Source organism: Protopterus annectens, chromosome 2.part1 (genome assembly GCF_019279795.1).
Source record: "Protopterus annectens isolate FY-2018-M chromosome 2.part1, PAN1.0, whole genome shotgun sequence".
Classification (NCBI taxonomy): Eukaryota; Metazoa; Chordata; order Ceratodontiformes; family Protopteridae; genus Protopterus; species Protopterus annectens.
The window spans coordinates 1,943,821,348-1,943,843,847 of record NC_056729.1 but is presented as its reverse complement, the minus strand read 5'-3'; the positions used below and the strand labels follow the sequence as shown (position 1 = coordinate 1,943,843,847).

Here is a 22,500-nt window from a genome sequence, read left to right as displayed (position 1 = left end):
ATGGTTAATGGATTCTGTTGATAGGGTGTGGAAAGTGAATTTAGATATAGGGGCTTCCCTCTCAACAGTGGTATCTTACCGTGAATAGGCTTTGAGAATAACCCCCTCCACTTGAGAATCCATAGTGACTGGGTACATCCAGACTGACAAAATTAAGAATAATTGTCATTATGTTAAACTGAGCAAAATATGACCTTCTTCTAATAATGCTAAATGATTCATGTTTCTGCATGACAATAAATATTAAAAGTGTAAATATTTATCTAAAAAGATGGAAGATAGTATAAATATTTTTGTCTAGTAAAAGTGTAATTGGTGCTAACGTGTGATCTTGTCTAGTCAAAACTGCAACCACATGTATGAGGAAATTATTGTTAGGGGTGCCAGTAGCAAATGTCCATTGTCTGCACTACAAGAATTTTTAATTTTATCCATAATTCTAAATTGTATTTAATTTGCATGTACGTAACATTCCATAGCTGCTTAATTCACTAAAAAGATGCAGTGTTTCATGTTTATAAACTCCTGTTTGTCTTCACTTTTTGGAGTTTTCTGTCAACCATTTGCTAACTTCCTACCTAATTTTTCCTCTTCATCATAAACAGATCCCGCCTCTATTTGCTTGTGGCTCTTGTATTTGAGTTAAAATGTGCTGCATTACAGCAGTTAGCTTTCTTTTCATTTTAAATAAAGATTATCATATTAAGTCAGTGATGTGAATGCTTTGGACTTTACATTTTATCACACATCATCATGAGTACATTTCCCGCCAATAGATCAATATTAAATTATTAAATGTAAATAACCAAAACAGAAAAGAAAGATCTCACTTATTAGATTATGTACAGTGCCATGTGCCAGATAGATATTTATTTGTTTCTATATTGCTTTATATATATATATATATATATATATATATATATATATATATATATATATATACTATTTAAACTGGGGTATTTCTAATATCCTCTACAATTCTTGAAAAAAACAGTGAAATCCTTCCTTTCATTTGGATGGCAGAATCATTCACTTCTGGCCTTTGATCAATGTTTAAGGAATGCATCTGTTTCTTTATTTATTTGTTGAGTTACATTATGGTAACTGAGTTAAATACATTAGGTCAGCAGCCCCTTTTCGGAGGATACTCAAAGAGGTATTTATATTAACTAGGAGAAATGTGGCAAGGGCATTGGAGAATTCAACCTACTCTTTTCGGTAAGTGCTATAATATCTTTTGCATTCACATTAGCATCTCATATGAAATATGTCAAACTCAGGAGTACCCCCCCCCCCCCCCACTTAATCTGGACTGCCGTGTCAGCAATGGAAAATTAATGCAAGTACCTGAGGGGAGAAGAGAACCTAAAGCCTTTGGATCTTTTGCCACCAGAGGCCAATGTGCTACCTACTGTAGCACACACATATTGACATGCCAGTACCACAGAACAAAGTCTCTGTGGCTCATGGCGACAGGTGAGATGTGTGACTCATCAGCTTGCTTTACTCCTACTGGGCAACACACAGTTTGAGTACATGCTCTTAAGATATTTAATGATGGCATATTGTTTTGCTTAGACTTTTCAAACTTCAGATGATATCATGTTTAATTGTACACTAAGCCACCTTTTTAAAGGAGGATTAAAAATAATAACCATTAGAAGTCTTAATATCAAAGTGGTTGGTGGTGGGTGTTCACATATGTGAAAGACCATCTACAATTTGAAATGCAAAACAACATTCCTAGTATAGAAATAATGGGCAGAGTAACTGCAAAGACTGCATAATATTCAATTTAACATGATCCTATGATTCCCTTTCCATGCCAGAAACTGTCTGTGATCTCTGAAACGCAACCTAAAATTAAGAAATCTCAAACATACTGTATTACCGAGCAACTTTATCTATACAGTGAGTGACTGGTAAATATTATTATTGCACACAGAATGTGAATTCAGAATTACTAGATGCCCCTGTAAATAGAAGAAATTAAGAGGAAGCTATTAAAATGCTTACTAGTATGAATGATGCCCTTTATACTATGCTGACAAATGTGTGATCCTTAAACTCCACTGCAGATGACGTACTCTTAATACTGGCAATGAAGTTATCAATTTTAAGTTAAGAGCAGAAAGAATAAGAAATTAATACATTCTCAAAATAAATATATAAAGCAGAGGTGTTCTCAACATCCCCAATAAAAATGCAGACAATGGTCTTTATAATATTATTAACATCTTCATCTGAACAGAATTAAAAAAAGGATTTGTTACCTGGCATTCAAACAGAAACTAAATTCAAGAATAAATGCAGCATATGTGGTGTAGGTTAAACAAAATTCAACAGATTCATATCAGTGTTATAATAACATCAAGGTATTACAATTAACCTACTCTAATCACCAAGATGGAAAGTATTCATAAGACCATCTACAACTATATTAGGAAATACAGTGTAACAAATCAAGAATGCAGTATCTTAGCAATGAGCAACAGGACATCTTAAAGAAATACCTCACACTTTTCTAGGTAAGTGCTGCATAAATTTCAAACAAAGATATGGAAGATAGTCTCTTGCATATTTGAAAGACTGAACCAGTCATTACTGATAATATAGTCTTGACAACAGTGATGAAAATCTAAAACACTATCCCCATCCCAAGTCGGTGGCTTTGCGATATAAAGCTCTGATTGTGACCCAGATGACCTGATTTCTATTACTGACATCAGCACAGGGACAATACAATAGAGTAGCTGGCATTAGTTTGCTCAACGTTTGGGTAAGGAAATATGGTTTGGTAGGTCTATCACTAGCATGCAAGCACCAAAAAACAATCAGGACCGGGATGTGAGCTTGTCACTATCAAACTGATGTTGGAAACATGCATGCATATACGTGAGTATGGTGTAGCATACCCCCAAAATGATGTCATTTCTAGCCATACTTGTGAAGCATATACCAACCTGTATACCTCACTAAGTCATAACATTGCATAATATAATGTTACACTATTAAATGTAAATAACCAAAAAAGAAAAGAAAGATTCTTAACAAGTAAACTTTTGGCTAAGGAAACAAAAAGGAGCTTTCTTTGTTTTCAATGGCAACATTCTCTGTACAAAATGCAGTATATGCACACAGAAAGCAAAGTACAGTAAACCCTCACACTGAAAGATCGAGTAAAGTAAAGCACACTGCTGCATGGTCATTTTGTAGAATATAATCCTTAGAAGCACATATACAATATGACTCTTTTAGCTTCCCCTGTTTTGTGTGAAATTCTATGCACTAAACATTTAACAGGTGATGCCAGCAATAAATCAAGTAATGTTATGCATCAAATGAGCATTAATAACAGAGAAAGGAGACATATAAACTGTACACCATCTTCCTCAACCTTTGGACAGTCTTCCAAAATGACTAAATGAAGCCATTCTCAAATCCAGTTCAAAAATATACTCCAAAGTAAATATTTGAACTAAGCTATCACCACACATAGTAATGAACATTATAGGTCAGCACCTCCATGCTTGCAATAACAATCTTATGAACAGATTTTAAAAAAGCATTTCTTAATGAAGAGCCAAGCAGGATAATGAGTCTATGTTAGTTATACACATTCATCTGCCACACTGATTGGAAAACAAAGATAATAAATCATAAACAAAATGAGATACTGAACTGAAACATACAAAGAACAGATGCAAAAGCAGAAATACTTAAGCAGAAATAAATGAAAGCTATTCAGACATACTCCAGATTCTTTAAAATTATGTACAGTTTAATCTCATCTTGGTAATTTCAGATGAAGTTAATTACAACTAAACATTACTTAGATATGTATAACATTCTGAATATGCATGAATTAAAAAGCAATTGTTGTCCCAATATAAAATGCAAAGCATCTTTAAAAAGAGGATTATGCAGAAAATATAACTGTGTCTCATAAAAATGTCACCTTTAATAAAGGTGCTGTTTGTATCAAATTAGAAAATCAAATGGATATTTCTGTCATCCGAAGTATTTAAATGAAATTCTAAAATATATAAAAAATACATTACATTTTATGGAAAAAGTGCAGTTGGAATATGTGAATACTGCAAATTCTCAACCACAGCCAATGATTAAAAATGTGATGTCTATCTTCAGGCTCCTGTTTAAAACCTGTGAATGTGCTATAAAATTGTCAATGTTCAGAAATATTCTTTTTTATAGTCTACTTAAGATGTCATTGCACATTTTCTTTGTTGTTTGAGATAATCATATTCAAATAATGTTAGAGAGAAATGCTTTGACGTAGCCACATAAAATCTTTAGCATTCGACTAGAATCCTCTGAAGTCCTCTGTCATCATTTAAGAGCCAGTAAAAGTATAACGTTAAACTAATCCTATTATCCTATTTAAACACCTTTTTTAATTGGGCAAACAAAAACACTTCTGCAAATACTGTTTGATTAATAGAATCAACTACAAATGCAGTGAAGCAACGCTGCATTACTTCATCTCAGCAATAACGATACATTACAACAAATTATACAACGACCCCCTATTAATATTCCAAAACGTGCACGCTGATTGGCCAGTGTGCACGTTGTAAATAGACTTATACTAATGGAAAAAGGTCCGGTCGCCCGGACTTTTTCCATTAGTATAAGTCTATTTTTAAAACACTGTCTCGCTATGTTAAAAGAGTTTAACATAGCGACACAGGTTTAAAAAAAGCAACAGACATCTCCGTTGCTTATTTTAAAGCTGACTCGCTATGTTAAACCCATTTAACATAGCGAAACAGTAAAAAAGCAATGGAGATCTTGCTTTCTCCATTGCTTTTGGCCACAGCTCTGATGTACTGTGTAGGCATGCGCAGTACATCAGAACTGCCGCGGATGCCAGACAGCTGCGGAAGGGCAGCAAAGAGGCATTATACAATGCCATTATTTAAGAAAAGTAATTGTTTCTTTTCTTAAATAATGTCATAGTATAATAGCAATAACCCACTTCTGGGTGTGGGTAATGTGGGATTTAACCACGGTTGTCTTTGTTTGGTCCCGAGGGCGAACCACGCCAACCGTGGTTAAATCCTGCATTATCCACACCCAGGCGTGGGTTATTGCTATATTATTTAGTGCCCACAAGACAAAAGAATTATCAATTATTGTTAATTTCTGACTGTATGCTTAAAATGCATATCTTTTGATCTATTTTCTTCTTTAAATATCCACATTATGTTTGTAGTTATTATAACATGAATTATCTGCAGCTGAAAAGCCAAATATTAACAACTCTTAAAATGCAATACACTGTTTTAAAAAGGAAAAAAAAATGTCTTTGAGGAAAAAATATGATTTTTTGGAAGTGGAACTTATGACTGCAAAGTTATCTAAATTACATTTTCCTCATGTTAAATGATCTTACTTCATCAAAAATTACACATATTCTCTTGATGACATACCAAACATGAATCACATGGATTTGAATAATTTAATCAGGTTCACTTGTTCTGCATTTCTAAACTGTGTTGCTTAAACTGACATATAATCATATGGACACTGTAGACCTTTAAACATAAACGATTATGTTTCTTCAAAACAGTAAAAAAAATCATGACAAATATAGTTAAAATGATGAATTTCTGGAACAGATGCTACAACTCTAAATGCTATTTGCCCCTACAAAAGATCTTCCATCTGCATGTGTGTGTATGTATATATATATATATATATATATATATATATATACATATATATACATATGGGTCTATTTGATATGATCGACATTTCACAATGTCGAAACCCATATGGCATAGACCACATGATCGACATTTGAAATGTTGAACATACAACTAGACCTAATAAAAAAGAAAAAAACTAACTTTAAAGATGCTAGCTCTGCCCCCTGCACCCCCTATGAGGAGTCTGCCCCCCAACCCCCAGTAACTTTAATAAATCAACTCTGAGATCACATTACAGTGAGGAAATGGAAATCTTTCCATTCCACACTGTTCGGAGATGCTGGTTCCCCATGGTCGACATTTCAAATGTCGATCATATGGTCTTGGCCATATGGGTTTCGACATTGTGAAATGTCAACTATGTGAAGGGGACCCAAACATTTATATATATATATATATATATATATATATATATATATATATATATATATATATAGATATCTATATCTATATATATATATATATATGTCTATATATATATATATATATATATATATATATATATATATATATATATATATACACACACACACACACACACACACACACACACACATATATATATATATATATATATATATATATATATATATTATATATATATATATATATATATGGATTCGTATCACTTCACTGAAAGACCATTTCACTGACACCCATTTCACTGAGACCAAATCACCTACAGTTCATATCGCTGAAAGTTAATTTCACCTAAAACTCTTTTCACTGACAAGTAGTACTCTAAGGCAAGTCAAAGGTATATGTCCTTTTCCCCACTGTAGTGCAATCCTGGTGTTAGTATATAGAGTTGGGGGGTGGGGGGCACAGCTCCCTACAATGGGGGGTGTGGGGGCATATCTCCCCACTTAATTTGGTTTTCTGTTGTCTAGTTTGGTTTTACATTATTTGATAAAACCCAACTAGTGGGGGGCTACACCACCCACAACCCCAATGTGAGGGGCTGCGCCCCCACACCAACCTAACTATATATACTAACACCAGGATTACACTATAGTGGGGAAAAGGACATATTTATTTTATTTATTTTATTTTACATTTGTTGACCAGGCTAGTCTAGCTGGATATATGTCCATTTTCAGTAGAGGCCCGGGGAGAAAAGCTCCACTAGTTGTAACAAGTATCATCATAAAAAGGCATTAAAATGTTACATTAGAAACATAAGTAGTTATACCAAGTTAAACAGATAATATAAATTGAACATAAGTTTTATTTATTTATTTATTTTGTGCAGTGAAAGTTAACAAGGGAAAGGGTGAAGGAAAAAATGAGGTTAATCTGGATTAGTGCAGGAGCAAAGCCAATGTTTATTGAGATAAATTTTCAGTTGTCTTTTAAAAAGTAGGAAAGAGGTCAAAGATGTGATATCAGAGGGTAGTTTATTCCATATTTTTCCAACAGAGTTGGAGAATAGACAGTCGCCTGCATGATTGTTGGGTTTGGTAATATTAATCTGAAGTTTATTTGAAGAATGTAGTTGTTTCAGGATATTATATGGTGAAATAATGCTAGAAAGTATTGGTGTGTTGGCTGGCTGATATAGAATCTGATAAGCTATTAAGAGCTGTTGAAGTACAAGTTGGTTAGGAAGTTCAATCCAGCCTAGTTCTTTTAAGTTCAAGCAGTGATGAGTTTGAAAAGGAGATCCTACTGCGAATTGAGCTATATTATAATAGGATGTTTCTAGTTTTTTAATGTTGTTTTTGGAAAGATTAGTGTAAATGGGGGAAGCATAGAGAAGAGTAGAGATTAGGTGAGATCTAGCTATGGTGGACCTTGCTGTAGGTGTTAGGAAAGGTTTGATTCTGTAAAGGGATCCTATTTTTTTATTAACTAATTTTATTGTGTTGTTGATGTGAGAGTCATAGTTGAGGTTATTATCAATAGTTATTCCTAATAGTTTTGTGGTCAAGTCAGGAGAAATGAGAGTACCGTCAGAGGAGGTAAGAGTAAAATATGGTAGAGTAGATTTACGAGTAGGTGAAAAAAGTAACAGTTTGTTTTTTTGGGGGTTAAGAAGTAGGCAGCGGTGAGAGAACCAATGTTCTACAGCGTTAAAAGCTTTTTGAGTAAGAGACTGGAGTTCTGTTTGAGAGGTAGCAGTACAGATTATAGTAGAGTCGCTCATGTATTGTATGCAGGTAGTATATGGGATAGCAGATTGTAGGTCGTTAATAAAGATTGAAAATAGAAGAGGGCCTAGGATAGAGCCTTGAGGTACACCTAAAGAGATAGGTAGAAGATTTGAAAGTGAATTTTTCCAGAGTACTGCCTGCTGACGATTTTCTAGGTAAGATGCAAACCAGGATAAGGCAAGATGGTCGAGAGCAAGAGATTTTAGTATGTGTAGTAGAAGTTTATGATTCACCATATCAAAAGCTTTGGATAGGTCGATGAAGACTGAGGATGATAGATAGTTGTTGTTACGGTTAGTGTTGATGGAGTAAGTAAAGGAGAGTAAAGCAGTAGTGGTACTGTGTGAAGGTCTGAAACCATGCTGACAGTTAGAAAGTAGGGTGTTATTGAGAAGGTGATTAAGTATTTGTTTGTGAATACATTTTTCCATGATTTTAGCGATTGGTGAAAGGAGTGCTATTGGTCGAAAATTAGAAAGATCATTGGACTTTCATATACTTTTGACTTGCCTTAGAGTACTACTTGTCAGTAAAATGAGTTTTAGGTTAAATGAGTTTTAGGTGAGTTTTAGGTGAAATGAACTTTAGGTGATTTGGTTTCAGTCAAATGGTCTTTCAATGAAGTGATACAAATCCATATATATATATATATATATATATATATATATATATATATATATATATATATGTGTGTGTGTGTGTGTGTGTGTGTGTGTGTGTGTGTGTGTGTGTGTGTGTGTGTGTGTGTGTATTTAGATAGATATAGTCTCATCAAGGGCTTCTCTATGAGAAAAGAGAATGAGAGAGATCCAAAAATGACCAAATATTACCTTTTGTCAAAGGAAATGCAGAAATAGAATAATTAATGGAATATTTTATATATTACTGAGATACAAATGAAAAACCCTCACATTAAGAAACAGGAAGATTCAATTTGCATGCTATATTGAGACACAATACAATAAGCAGTACAAAATCTAGTAATATGGTCACTCTACTTTTGCAGGCCTTGAAAAGTAGAATTTCTCTCCCTAAAACGTATAAACTCTGAGTTTTCTCTGTGCATGCACTATCCTACTGTCCACCATAAACTGTCAGTGAAGCACTGCAAAAAATTGAAATCTGGTAAGACCTTCCTTTACTAGGAGCTGATATTATTATGCATAATAGTTGATAAGCAAGTAAATTGTCAGTTTGTATGCTTACATCTCTTCTGCCTGTTACATAATTATCTTTGTATGCAAGTTTTCCTCCTCACTGTTAGATAGTTGTTTACTAGCTTGGTAATAACTGTGTCATGGCAAATATACAGATCATGGCACATAAAACATTATTCTCTCAGATCACAAAACAAAAGCTTGCCTACATTTACCCGCTCCTTTTTTTTACCATAGTGTTTGTCAAAGATTGAATGCTCAGCTTCAAGTGCCTGGGGTTTAACTCAGGAAATCATTGGAGGCAAGTTATGCCAAAAATGATTCACTTTTTTAAGGAATTTCCCCCTTTTTTAAGTTGGTGGAACTATGGAGTTGGTATATATTGGTTTAGAAGTGTGAAGTCTTGCTCCCCACATCAGAATGGATGTTAGGGGGGGTGCTTGCCCCACCAAAAACACTTTAGAAAATGCTTATTGGCAGGATTTTTCCAGTGAATGCAGTTTGGGGATTCCTATCATCAGTGCATTTAGTTTCATTCAACCGTTGTGGAAGCAGTTTTTTTTTTTTTTTTTTTTTTGGTAATGTGTAAATTAAAAATAGAAAGCTCTCATTATTAATTCAAAAATGTATTTTATCAGTCATATTCCTATCTAAAATATTTTATCAAGAAACTGACATTTTGTAATAGGAATAATTGTTAACAAGGTAGATGGTAACTTGAAATTAAATCAAATTTGTTCTGAATACTATACATTATATAACAATTATTTCAGTGTATGTAATTCACTGGCATGGATATGCGTACATTAATTTACTTGTCTTTGTAAACTGTCTTTTGTCTGAGTCATGTATGCAAAGGGTCTCTCTCCTTCATATATGGCTTCAGCTAAGATAAACTCCACAGCTGTCGATAAAAATAAGTGATTAAATGCTTTGATATCTAAAGTCAGATCTGTAAACACTTAAAGACTCAGTCGGGCATTTCTAAGAAGAATAGGTAAGCATAGCTTCAGACAGCATAATCAGAAATATTTCAAATCAAGTAATACAGCCTTTAAAAAGGCAGGTAATACAGGTATATCTCAATCACTGAGGGATTCTGAAATGGTTTGCATCTTAATTTGATAGCAATAATGAGTGGAAAATGAATTTAGAGGCTAAAGTTGGGTTTAGGAGTTCCTGAATCCATGAATTACAGGATGAGAAATAGGAAGAAGAAAAAGGGGAAGGTGGTGAAACAGAGTCGATCTGAAACAACCATGATACTTTGTGGAGTAAGAGATAACGAAGTGTAAAGATTTCAGTTACCTATGTACAACTGACAGTACCAGTAAGGGCGTAAGAGCTATGACCAGATTAAAAGGTTCCGATGACTTTTTGGTCAAGTCTACATCAAGCTTTGCTTTGAAATCTTTAAGGTCAGCAGACATTCTAATGTGTCAAGCTAATGATGCTGGGTGCAGAAGCAATGACTGAGGAGCAGGATCACTGGCAGTTTGTTTGATGCTTGTCGTTAATATATTGATTAATGCAGTAATGCCAGATTTAAAGGAGTGCATGCCTTCTCTGATATCAAGTATGCAGGGCAATGATGGAAATGACTCATTTATTTTAGTTCGAAGAGTATCTCATTAACTTGTGTTCAGGGTTTCACCTTTCTATTGAGTCCACATTTGAAATTTTACAAAGAAATATAAACTTCTATATATAAATATTTCTGAGAACAAAATAATGAAAGTCATAAAATCTATATGGATGACACACTGGCATCATTTACTCTAACTTTAATATGTAAATAGTTTTGCAACTATTAGAGATATGACTCATTCATCTACATATGCATCACAATTTGTATATCTACATTTATATTTCTATGTTTATCAATCTATGTATGTATATTCTTTAATAGCTACATCTATAGCTCAACGCATACCCTAATTCGTGAATACATGCAATGAAAACAGTTATTCTGCTTAAACCTCCCTGATATGTTTTGATTTAAATTAAGCTTTTGTGGATAGTTGTGTTGTAGTATTACTGGAATATCATGTATCACTGCTGGAAGTACATCATGAGAAAGTTAGTGGTTTAGAATGTCATATTATTCTATCGCAACTCAAACAGTAAAAATGTATTAAAGCAAAGTCATGACAACTAACAAAGCATAATGAATATTCAGCAGGTGCTCGCATACTAAAGGATATTAAAAAAAGACCATACTGCCTTTCAGATAAGATGAGCAGGTATGTATTATGCAGAATTTACATTTCTTGTTCCACTTAAACAACAGCAAAACATACTTCATGATCTCTCCAGGTAAAGGTTTGTAAGCAAAACTTCATTTTGCTATAAATTATGTGCATGCGATTTGCTGCATTTACATTAATTCAGCAAGGATATATGGCTCTGCCACCCTCATTTTCTGCATGCATTACTTACATAGTCATCATATGCATCCGGTGCTGGAAGACGTGGAAGTGCCCGATACCCTGGTGCTGCCAGAGCTCCTCGTGCACGGGGGGCAGGCACACCTCTGGCTACTGGTGGTACTGGCAAAGCACCACGTTTCACTGGAGTTCCCCTCAGTGTTGCTACTCCTCGTGCTGGGGGGAGTGTAGGAATTGCTCCACCCCTGCCCCTAAAATATAATACAATTAACATTAGCATAACCAGTGCAACAAATGTGACAGCATGTGATGCATTTTGCTGTGCAATATAAAAAGCTCTGAGCAAAGAATAACAATTTAAATTAGATCACAATTGTTTAGCTAAAATTAGTGACAGCTGGAGTGGACCAGTTCCAATGATGTATTTATTTTTATAAGTATCATTTTATCTTATTCGTTTTCTCACTTACAAATCACAGGCCCAATCCAATGTAAGACAATTTTGAAATGATTTCTGTAATATAAGCATTATGTATGGTTCACAAAATAAATAACATATGATAAGGGTTATTAACAGGCCTTTTTTTTTAAATTGTTGGTTTGGAAACATAAAACCACTTTCTAAAAGTTATAAGAAACTAATGTGTATACTGTTTGCTTTCTTCATTAGAAAACTCATTCGATCATTCGTTCATTTTTCTAAATTTTTTTTTTTTGCTGATCACAGGAAGTTGAGCAGGGTAGACCAAACCTTCTCCAATCAACCTGTGAAAATCACTGCAACACATCTGCTCTCTGCTTCGGGTCTATGTTTGGCCATCGACTGGCCATTCACCAAACACAAACCTGCAAATGTGCCTTTTCTGAAGGAGGCATAGCATCATAAAAAACACATCGAACAGCCATAGTTGGCCAATAGAAAGTACACAGCACCAATATACATGTAGATGAGGTAGTGATAAAGAAACTTTTACTTTCTTCACTGTAGTGCGATCTCAGAGTTGGTATATATAATTAGGGGGTGTGGGGGTTGAATCCCCCACATTAGGAGGATTCAAATCCTACTAATGTGGGATCTGTGGTCCCCATGCCCCCATATACCCTCCTAATTACACAAACCAGCAATGACATCGCACTACAGTGGAGAAAGTGAAAGTTTCCTTATCTCTACCTTACCTACACATACACAAGTGCTGTTTAGTTTCTGTTGGCCAACTATAGAGTTTAATATGCCTTTTTATGATGATGTGCAGTGTTTGTTTAAAGGTACTGTTGAGGGTTTGCGGTTGATGAATGCCATTCAATGAATGTGGCATTCACTGTCCAAACATAGACCCATCTGTTCCAGGGTCTTTTTTTATAATTGGTACAGTTCTGATGGCAGATGCTTTGAGAACATCGTCACAAGGTGGTCAAACTAATTCAATGGACTCCTTTTAAAATAAAGGAACTGCTAACATGAAAAGGAATTTCGGTACTTGTGTATTATCGCAACCAGGTTTTCATGGTTGCGAAGTGCGCATACCACCACAGATAGGAGTACATGAAGCAATTGAAACCGTCTTTGTAAATGTGTAGTAGTGCCCCAAAACTTTACATTTACTGTAAAGGGGTGTTCAGAGTGTGTTTTGCTGGGGAATAACTTCAGATTACCTTCGGGAACAGAGACAGTGGAGAAAACCATCTTCCTGTTTTTTTTTTGCGTGCATTACACAGGCACACTACACTTTTCATGGCAGCTATCATACTATTGCTTGTCTCATTTTGAACCTGCAGAAGAAATTCTTCAGAGAAGTAAAACAGAGACACTGAGAAATTGTTTAACCCACACTTGCTTACTTTTAACAATTATTGTATTTAGAAATTGTTAAAAAAATAAATGTCACTAAAACCATCACTACTGTGTCTGTGTTTGCTTCTCTGAAGGATTCCTTCCACACAGAGAATGCAATCTGTCCATCACACTGACAGCAGGCATGACAATGCAAGCATGCAAAAAACAGGAAGAGGGCTTTCTCCACTGCTTTTGTTCCCAAAGGTAATCCAAAATTATTCCCCAGCAATACACACTCTGAATGCCAATTTACACTGTTTCATGGCCTTGTTTCTACCGAAATTAGTGAAAGTCACAACAGCGAAAATCTGGTTGCGATAATACGCAAGTACCGGAATTTCTTTATCCTTTTATTGATTGTCTTACCCATGATCTTTTTCTTTTAGTCACTACACAAAGCTTATTACCAGGTAGGAAGATGGGAAGATAGTCTGAGAGGTAAATAAGTAGCTTCATATTCTGAGTCAATTTTTACTTCACCACCGCATTCCAGAACAATGCCTACAGCACAGCTATTTCTGAACCTGTAACTGTTCATTTGTCTACTCTTCCCTACGTTCTCTCATAAAGACACATATATGCTTCCACCTTTCCAGGAATCTCTTCTTTTTCACATGCAAGGAACAAAACATTCTTTTCTGGCATTGAACCAAAACTTCTGATGTACAGGTGATGACTTTCATCACAACTTCTTCAGTTTTAGATAGCTGCTGTAGTGTATACCAGAGATCATATTCAATCAAGGGTACGAAGGTAACATGATATGAAATGACAAAGATGCAACCTTCACATTTCTAAAATTAATGTTTCCCACACTTTGGATGTCTCATGATATCCTCAGCATGAAAATTGCAAATGGGGGGCAAGACTTACCATAGGCAGAGTTTAGTCAGACTGAAAACATTTAATGTAATGTCAAACCTGTGCCCACCATTCATACCATAATATACTGAGACCAAGCAGCACAGATCAGTGACCTTGAGACCCTGTAAAACCTACATGAAATTTGGAGTACATGATCATATGCATTGTACAAGTCCAGAAAACACATGCAGATATACAGTCAAACTACCAGGACCACTTCACTGTTGAGGAAAGGCAATAGTACTGTCTTAGCTTGAATAATATACATCTAAGCTTTTTGTAACCAACAAATCTTTACTATTACACTACTCACAGAAACACAAAGTAACCACCTAAGCTTTACCTTTACACTACTCACAGAACCACAATATAACCACCTAACATTTACCTTTACACTACTAACAGAACCACAATGTAATCACCTAATCTTTACATTTACACTACTCACAGAACCACAGTGTAACCACCTAATCTTTACCTTTACACTATTCACAGAACCAAAATGCAACCACCTAATCTTTACCTTTATGCTACTCACAGAACCACAATGTAAATACCTAATCATTGCATTTACACTACTCACAGAACCAGAATGTAACCACCTAATCTTTATCTTTACACTACTCACAGAACCACAATGTAAACAGCAAATCTTTACCATTACACTACTCACAGAACCACAATCTAACCACCTAATCTTTTCCTTTAAACTAATGACAGAACAAAAAAGTAACCCCTTAATCTTTACCTTTAGAGTACTGACAGAACCACAACGTAACCACCTAATCTTTACCTTTACACTACTCAAAGAACCACAATGTAACCACCTAAACTTTATCTTTACATTACTCACAGAACCACGATATAACCACCTAATCTTTACCATTACAAAACTGACAGAACCACAATGTAACCACCTAATCTTTATATTTACACTACTCACAGAACGACAATGTAACCACCTAATCTTTACCTTTACAATACTCACAGAACCACAATGTAACCACCTAATCTTTACCTTTACACTACTCACAGAACCACAATGTAACCACCTAATATTTACCTTTACACTACTAACAGAACTACAATGTAACCACCTAATCTTTACCTTTATATTATTCACAGAACCACAATGTAACTGCCTAATCTTTATCTTTACACTACTCACAGAACCACAGTGTAACCACATAATCTTTACCTTTACACTGCTCACAGAACTACAATGTAACCACCTAATCTTTACCTTTACACTACGTGCAGAACTACAATGTAACCACCTAATCTTTACCTTTACACTATTCACAGAATCATAATGTAACCACCTAATCTTTACCTTTACACTATTCACAGAACCACAATGTAACCACCTAATCTTTAGCATTACACTACTCACAGTACCAGAATGTAACCACCTAATCTTTACATTTACACTACTAACAGAACTACAATGAAACCACCTAATCTTTACCTTTAAACTACTCACAGAACCACAATGTAACCACCTAATTTTTACCTTTACACTGCTCATAGAACCAGAATGTAACCACCTAATCTTTACCTTTACATTACTCAGAGAACCACAATGTAACCACCTAATCTTTACCTTTACACTACTCTCAGAACCACAATGTAACCACCTAATATTTACCTTTACACTACTCACAGAACCACAATGTAACAACCTAATCTTTACCTTTACATTACACACAGAACCGCAATGTAACCACCTAATATTTACCTTTACACTACTAACAGAACCAAGATATATAACCACATAATCTTTACCTTTTCATTATTCACAGAACCATAATTTAACCACCTAACGTTCCTCTTAAAAACTACTCACAGAACCACAATGTAACCACATAATCTTTACCTTTAAACTACTCAGAGTACCACAATGTAACCACCTAATCTGTACTATTACCCTACTCATAGAACCACAATGTAACCACCAAATCTTTACCTTTACACTTCTCACAGAACCACAATGTAACCAACCATTACACTACTCACAGAACCACAATGTAACCACCTAATCTTTACCATTACACTATTCACAGAACCAAAATGTAACCACATAATATTTACTATTACACTACTCAAAGAACCACAATGTAACCACCTAATCTTTACCATTACACTACTCACCGAACCGCAATGTAACCAGCTAATCATTACCTTTACACTACTCACAGAACCACAATGTCACCACCTAATCTTTACCTTTACACTACTCATAGAACCACAATGTAACCATTTAATCTTTACCTTTACACTACTCACAAAACCACAATGTAACCACCTAATCTTTACCTTTACACTATTCAAAGAACCAAAATGTAACCTCCTAATCTTTATCTTTACACTACTCACAGAATCACAATGTAACCACCTAATCTTTACCTTTACACTACTCACAGAACCACAATGTAACCACCTAATCTTTACCTTTACATTATTCACAGAAACATAATGTAACCGCCTAATCTTTACCTTTACATTACTCACAGAACCACAATGTAACCACATAATCTTTACCTTGACACTACTCACAAAACCACAATGTAACCACCTAATCTTTACTTTTACAATACTCACAGAACCACAATGTAACCACCTAATCTTTACCTTTACACTACTTACCGAACCACAATGCAACCACCTAATTTTACCTTTACACTACTCACTGAACCACAATGTTACCACCTAATCTTTACATTTACACTACTCACAAAACGACAATGTAACCACCTAATCTTTACCTTTACACTACTCACAGAACCACAATGTAATCACCTAATCTTTACCTTTACAATACTCACAGAACCACAATGTAACCACTTAATCTTTACGTTTGCACAACTCAAAGAACCACAATTTAACCTCCTAATCTTTACCTTTACACTAGTCACAGAACCACAATGTAACCACCTAATCTTTACCTTTACAATACTCACAGAACCACAATGTAACCACCTAATCTTTACCTTTACACTACCTACAGAACCACAATGTAGCCACCTAATCTTCACGTTTACACTACTCACAGAACCACAATGTAACCACCTAATGTTTACCTTTACACTACTCACAGAACCACAATGTTACCACCTAATCTTTACATTTACACTACTCACAAAACAACAATGTAACCACCTAATCTTTACCTTTACACTACTCACAGAACCACAATGTAACCACCTAATCTTTACCTTTACACTACTCACAGAACCACAATGTAACCACTTAATCTTTACGTTTACACAACTCAAAGAACCACAATGTAACCTCCTAATCTTTACCTTTACACTAGTCACAGAACCACAATGTAACCACCTAATCTTTACCTTTAAAATACTCACAGAACCACAATGTAACCACCTAATCTTTGCGTTTACACCACTCACAGAACCACAATGTAACCACCTAAACTTTACCTTTACATTACTCACTGAACCACAATGTAACCACCTAATCTTTACCTTTACACTACTCACAGAACTGCAATGTAACTACTTAATCTTTACCATTAAACTACTCACAGAACCACAATGTAACCACCTAATCTTTACCATTACACTACTCACAGTACTACAATATAACCACCTAATCTTTACCTTTACACAACTCACAGAACCACAATGCAACCACCTAATCTTTACATTTACACTACTCACAAAACCACAATGTAACCACCTATTCTTTACCTTTAAACTACTCACATAACCACAATGTAACCACCTAATCTTTACCTTTACAGAACACACAGAACCACAATGTAACCACCTAATATTTACCTTTACACTACTAACAGAAACAAGTTATATAACCACCTAATCTTTACCTTTACATTATTCACAGAACCACAATTTAACCACCTAATCTTTACCTTAAAAACTACTCACAGAACCACAATGTCACCACATAATCCTTACCTTTAAACTACTCACAGTACCACAATGTAACCACCTAATCTTTACCATTACACTACTCACAGAACCAGAATGTAACCACCTAATCTTTACCTTTACACTACTCACAGAACCACAATGTAACCACCTAATCTTTACCATTACACTACTCACAGAACCACAATGTAACCACCTATTCCTTACCTTTACACAACTCACAGAACTACGATGTAACCACCTAATCTTTACCTTTACACTACTCACAGAACCACAATGTAACCATTTAATCTTTACCTTTACACTACTCACAGAACCACAATGTAACCACCTAATCTTTACCTTTACACTACTCACAGAACCACAATGTAACCACCTAATCTTTACCTTTACAATACTCTCAGAACCACAACGTAACCTCCTAATCTTTATCTTTACACTACTCACAGAACCACAATGTAACCATCTAATATTCACCTTTACACTACTCACAGAACCACAATGCAACCACGTAATCTTTACCTTTACACTAGTTACAGAACCGCAATGTAACCAACTAATCTTTACCTTTACACTACTCACAGAACCACAATGTGCCCACCTAATGTTTACCTTTACACTACTCACAGAACCACAATGTTACCACCTAATCTTTACCTTTACACTACTCACAAAACCACAATGTAACCACATAATCTTTACCTTTACACTACTCACAGAACCACAATATAACCACCTAATCTTTACCATTACACTACTCACAGAACCACAATGTAAATAACAAATCTTTACATTTACACTACTCACAAAACCACAATGTAACCACCTAATCTTTACCTTTAAACTACTCACAGAACCACAATGTTACCACCTAATTTTTACCTTTAAACTACTCATAGAACCAGAATGTAACCACCTAATCTTTACCTTTACACTACTCAGAGAACCACAATGTAACCACCTAATCTTTACATTTACACTACTCTCAGAACCACAATGTAACCACCTAATCTTTACCTTTACACTACTCACAGAACCACAATGTAACCACCTAATCTTTATCTTTACATTGCACACAGAACCACAATGTAACCACCTAATATTTACCTTTACACTACTAACAGAACCAAGATATATAACCACATAATCTTTACCTTTTCATTATTCACAGAACCACAATTTAACCACTTAACCTTTCTCTTAAAAACTACTCACAGAACCACAATGTAACCATATAATCTTTACGTTTAAACTACTCAGAGCACCACAATGTAACCACCTAATCTTTACTTTTACACTACTCACAGAACCACAATGGAACCACCAAATCTTTACCTTTACACTACTCACAGAACCACAATGTAACCACCTAACCTTTACCATTACACTACTCACAGAACCACAATGTAACCACCTAATCTTTACCTTTACACTACTCACAGAACCACAATGTAACCCCCTAATCTTTACCTTTACACTACTCACAGAACCACAATGTAACCACTTAATCTTTACGTTTACACAACTCACAGCACCACAATGTAACCTCCTAATCTTTACCTTTACACTAGTCACAGAACCACAATGTAACCACCTAATCTTTACCTTTATAACACTCACATAACCACAATGTAACAACCTAATCTTTGCCTTTACACTACTCACAGAACCACAATGTAACCACCTAAACTTTAGCTTTACATTACTCACTGAACCACAATGCAGCTACCTAATCCTTACCTTTACACTACTCACAGAACTACAATGTAACCACCTAATCTTTACCTTTACACTACTCAAAGAACCACAATGTAACCACTTAATCTTTACCTTTACACTACTCACAGAACCACAATGTAACCATCTAATCTTTACCATTACACTACTCACAGTACCACAATGTAACCACCTAATCTTTACCTTTACACAACTCACAGAACCACAATGCAACCACCTAATCTTTACATTTACACTACTCACAAAACCACAATGTAACCACCTATTCTTTACCTTTAAACTACACACAGAACAACAATGTAACCACCTAATTTTTACCTTAACACTACTCAGAGAACCAGAATGTAACCACCTACTATTTACCTTTACACTACTAACAGAACCAAGATATATAACCACATAAACTTTACCTTTTCATTATTCACAGAACCACACTTTAACCACCTAACTTTTCTCTTAAAAACTACTCACAGAACCACAATGTAACCACATAATCTTCACCTTTAAACTACTCAGAGTACCACAATGTAACCACCTAATCTTTACTATTACACTACTCACAGAACCACAATGGAACCACCACATCTTTACCTTTACACTTCTCACAGAACCACAATGTAACCAACCATTACACTACTCACAGAACCACAATGTAACCACCTAATCTTTACCATTGCACTATTCACAGAACCACAATGTAACCACCTCATTTTTACCTTTACATTATTCACAGATCCAAAATGTAACCACATAATCTTTACTATTACACTACACACAGAACCACAATGTAACCACCTAATCTTTACCATTACACTACTCACCGAACCTCAATGTCACCACCTAATCTTTACCTTTACACTACTCACAGAACCACAATGTCACCACCTAATCTTTACCTTTACACTACACACAGAACCACAATGTAACCATTTAATCTTTACCTTTACACTACTCACAAAACCACAATGTAACCACCTAATCTTTACCTTTAAACTATTCAAAGAACAAAAAATGTAACATCCTAATCTTTATCTTTACACTACTCACAGAATCACAATGTAACCACCTAATCTTTACCTTTACACTACTCACAGAACCAGAATGTAACCACCTAATCTTTACATTTACACTACTCACAAAACCACAAAGTAACCACCTAATATTTACCTTTACACTACTAACAGAACCACAATGTAACCACCTAATATTTACCTTTACATTATTCACAGAAACATAATGTAACCGCCTAATCTTTACCTTTACATTACTCACAGAACCACAATGTAACCGCCTAATCTTTACCTTTACATTACTCACAGAACCACAATGTAACCACATAATCTTTTCCTTGACACTACTCACAAAACCACAATGTAGCCACCTAATCTTTACATTTACACTACTCACAAAACGACAATGTAAATACCTAATCTTTACCTTTACACTACTCACAGAACCACAATGTAACCACCTAATCTTTACCATTACACTACTCACAGAACCACAATGTACCACCTAATCTTTACCTTTACACTACTCACAGAACCACAATGTAACCACATAATCTTTACCTTTACACTACTCACAGAACCACAATGTAACCACTTAATCTTTACATTTACACAACTCACAGAACCACAATGTAACCACCTAATCTTTACCTTTAAACTAGTCACAGAACCACAGTGTAACCACCCAATCTTTACCTTTACAATACTCACAGAACCACAATGTAACCACCTAAACTTTACATTAGTCACAGAACCACAATGTAACCACCTAATCTTTACCTTTACACTACTCACAGAACTGCAATGTAACCACCTAATCTTTACTTTTACACTACTCAAAGAACCACAATGTAACCACTTAATGTTTACCTTTACACTACTCACAGAACCGCAATGTAACCACCTAATCTTTACCATTACACTACTCACAGTACCACAATGTAACCACCTAATCTTTACCTTTACACAACTCACAGAACCACAATGCAACCACCTAATCTTTACATTTACACTACTCACAAAACCACAATGTAACCACCTATTCTTTACCTTTAAACTACTCACAGAACAACAATGTAACCACCTAATTTGTACCTTTACATTACTCAGAGAAACAGAATGTAACCACCTATTCTTTACCTTTAAACTACTCACAGAACCACAATGTAACCACCTAATTTTTACCTTAACACTACTCAGAGAACCAGAATGTAACCACATAATATTTACCTTTACACTACTAATAGAACCAAGATATATAACCACATAATCTTTACCTTTTCATTATTCACAGAAGCACAATTTAACCACCTAACCTTTACCTTAAGAACTATTCACAGAACCACAATGTATCCACATAATCCTTACCTTTAAACTACTCACAGTACCACAATGTAACCACCTAATCTTTACCATTACACTACTCACAGAACCAGAATGTAACCACCTAATCTTTACCTTTGCACTACTCACAGAACCACAATATAACCACCTAATCTTTACCATTACACCACTCACAGAACCACAATGTAACCACCTAATCCTTACCTTTACACTACTCACAGAACTACGATGTAACCACCTAATCTTTACCTTTACACTACTCACAGAACCACAATGTAACCATTTAATCTTTACCTTTACACTACTCACAGAACCACAATGTAACCACCTCATCTTTACCTTTACACTACTCACAGAACCACAATGTAACC

At 35.1% G+C, this 22,500-nt stretch overlaps 1 protein-coding gene across 2 annotated transcripts in view; it reads right to left on the bottom strand.

Annotated features, from left to right (window-relative positions):
* Nucleotides 1-22,500, bottom strand: part of KHDRBS2 (KH RNA binding domain containing, signal transduction associated 2) — a 2,078,353-nt gene that overhangs the window by 805,599 nt on the left and 1,250,254 nt on the right. For both annotated transcript variants that reach the window (XM_044063332.1, XM_044063333.1), the window contains one exon: nucleotides 11,482-11,680. In XM_044063332.1, the coding sequence (XP_043919267.1) occupies nucleotides 11,482-11,680 (199 nt within the window). The remainder of the gene's footprint in view (nucleotides 1-11,481; nucleotides 11,681-22,500) is intronic.